At 55.6% G+C, this 1454-nt stretch overlaps 1 protein-coding gene across 1 annotated transcript in view; it reads right to left on the bottom strand.

The window, feature by feature from the left end:
• Window positions 1–1454, bottom strand: part of LOC109926012 (neural cell adhesion molecule L1-like) — a 32142-nt gene that overhangs the window by 17510 nt on the left and 13178 nt on the right. The window contains exons 8-9 of the mRNA XM_048619956.1: window positions 760–871; window positions 208–392 (exon numbers count right to left, since the gene is read on the bottom strand). Of these exons, the coding sequence (XP_048475913.1) occupies window positions 208–392; window positions 760–871 (297 nt within the window). The remainder of the gene's footprint in view (window positions 1–207; window positions 393–759; window positions 872–1454) is intronic.

Below are 1454 nucleotides of genomic sequence, written 5' to 3'. Positions count from 1 at the left end.
CAGAATGGCCTCCTATTCCAGTGTAACAGGCTGGAGGAGGAGGGGGGGACAGAATGATCTCCTGTTCCTGTGTAACAGGCTCGAGGGGGAGGGAAGGGAACTGAACGGCCTCCTGTTCCTGTGTAACAGGCTCGAGGGGGAGGGGGGGAACTGAACGGCCTCCTGTTCCTGTGTAACATGGTTACAGAGTGAAGGGCACTGACTTACCCTCAACAGATACATGGTAGGTGTGCTGGACCCGGCCCTGACCATTGCTGACGACACAGCGATATTCCCCGTCATCGTCCTCAATTACGTCCCGTATCTTCAGGGTCTTGTTGAAGTTTTCATAGCTGATCCTGTGCCGGGGGAGGTCGCCATCCAAACGTTGCCAATGTACAGTGGGAGTCGGGCTAAAGCAGACACGACACGGCCCTCAGAGATGTGGCAGTCACCGAAAACCAGAGGGGGATCGAGGGGGAACGGGGTAAAGAACCAGAGGGGGAGAGACGGATCGAGGAGGAACGGGGTAAAGAACCAGAGGGGGAGACGGATCGAGGGGGATCGGGGTAAAGAACCAGAGGGGGAGACGGATCTAGGGGGAACGGGGTAAAGAACCAGAGGGGAATACGGATCGAGGGGAACGGGGTAAAGAACCAGAGCGGGGAAACAGATCGAGAGGGAACGGGATAAAGAACCAGAGGGGGAGACGATCGAGGGGGAGCAGGATAAAGAACCAGGAGGTGATTATGGTGGATCTGCCAACAGCCAGATACTTACAATCCCTCTGCAATACATTCCAAGTAGAGGGCCCTGCTCCTCAGAGCCAGCTTTGAGCTGCTGTGCCCGGTGGGGTACATCAGCCGTGGTTTCCGATACTTCACAGAGTTCGCTGCAGGAGGAAACAAGAAGAGAAGTTGGGGTAAGAGATCAGTCCCAGCCTTACAGCTGTGCGCAGCTCAAAACAACACAGCAGAGGGAGACAACGGCCAGGGGAAGATAAACAGCAACAACAACGAACATGAAGAAGTAGCCGCCCCTGACTGTGAGGGGAGGGAGGTCGGGGAGTCCCCTCCAGTGTCTGGGGTGGAGATGTCGGGGTGAAGCTCCCTGAGAGAGGGTAAGTATGGTGGGGCATCTTGGCATGAAAGGGAGGGGAGAGAGAGGGAGACAGAGAGAGAGAGAGACAAAGAGAGAGGGAGAGAGAGAAGGGGAGGGGGGAGAGAGAGAGAGAGAGAGAGACAGAGAGAGAGGGAGAGAAGGAGATAGAGGGGAGAGAGAGAGGGAGAAGGAGAAAGAGACGAGAGAGAGAGATGGGGGAGAGAGGACAGAGAGATAGAGAGAAGGGGAGAGAGAGAGGAGAGAAGGAGAGAGAAGAAGGAGAGAGAGTGAGAGAGAGAGGAGAGAGGGGAGGTTTTGGGAATGAATGCCAGACAGCAGAAAGCACTGCCCCACAACAACAGAGTGATGGGAAT

Source organism: Rhincodon typus, chromosome 44, assembly GCF_021869965.1.
Source record: "Rhincodon typus isolate 14 chromosome 44, sRhiTyp1.1, whole genome shotgun sequence".
Lineage (NCBI taxonomy): Eukaryota > Metazoa > Chordata > Chondrichthyes > Orectolobiformes > Rhincodontidae > Rhincodon > Rhincodon typus.
The sequence above is the reverse complement of the archived record's forward strand: the minus strand, read 5'-3'. Positions and strand labels throughout refer to the sequence as shown.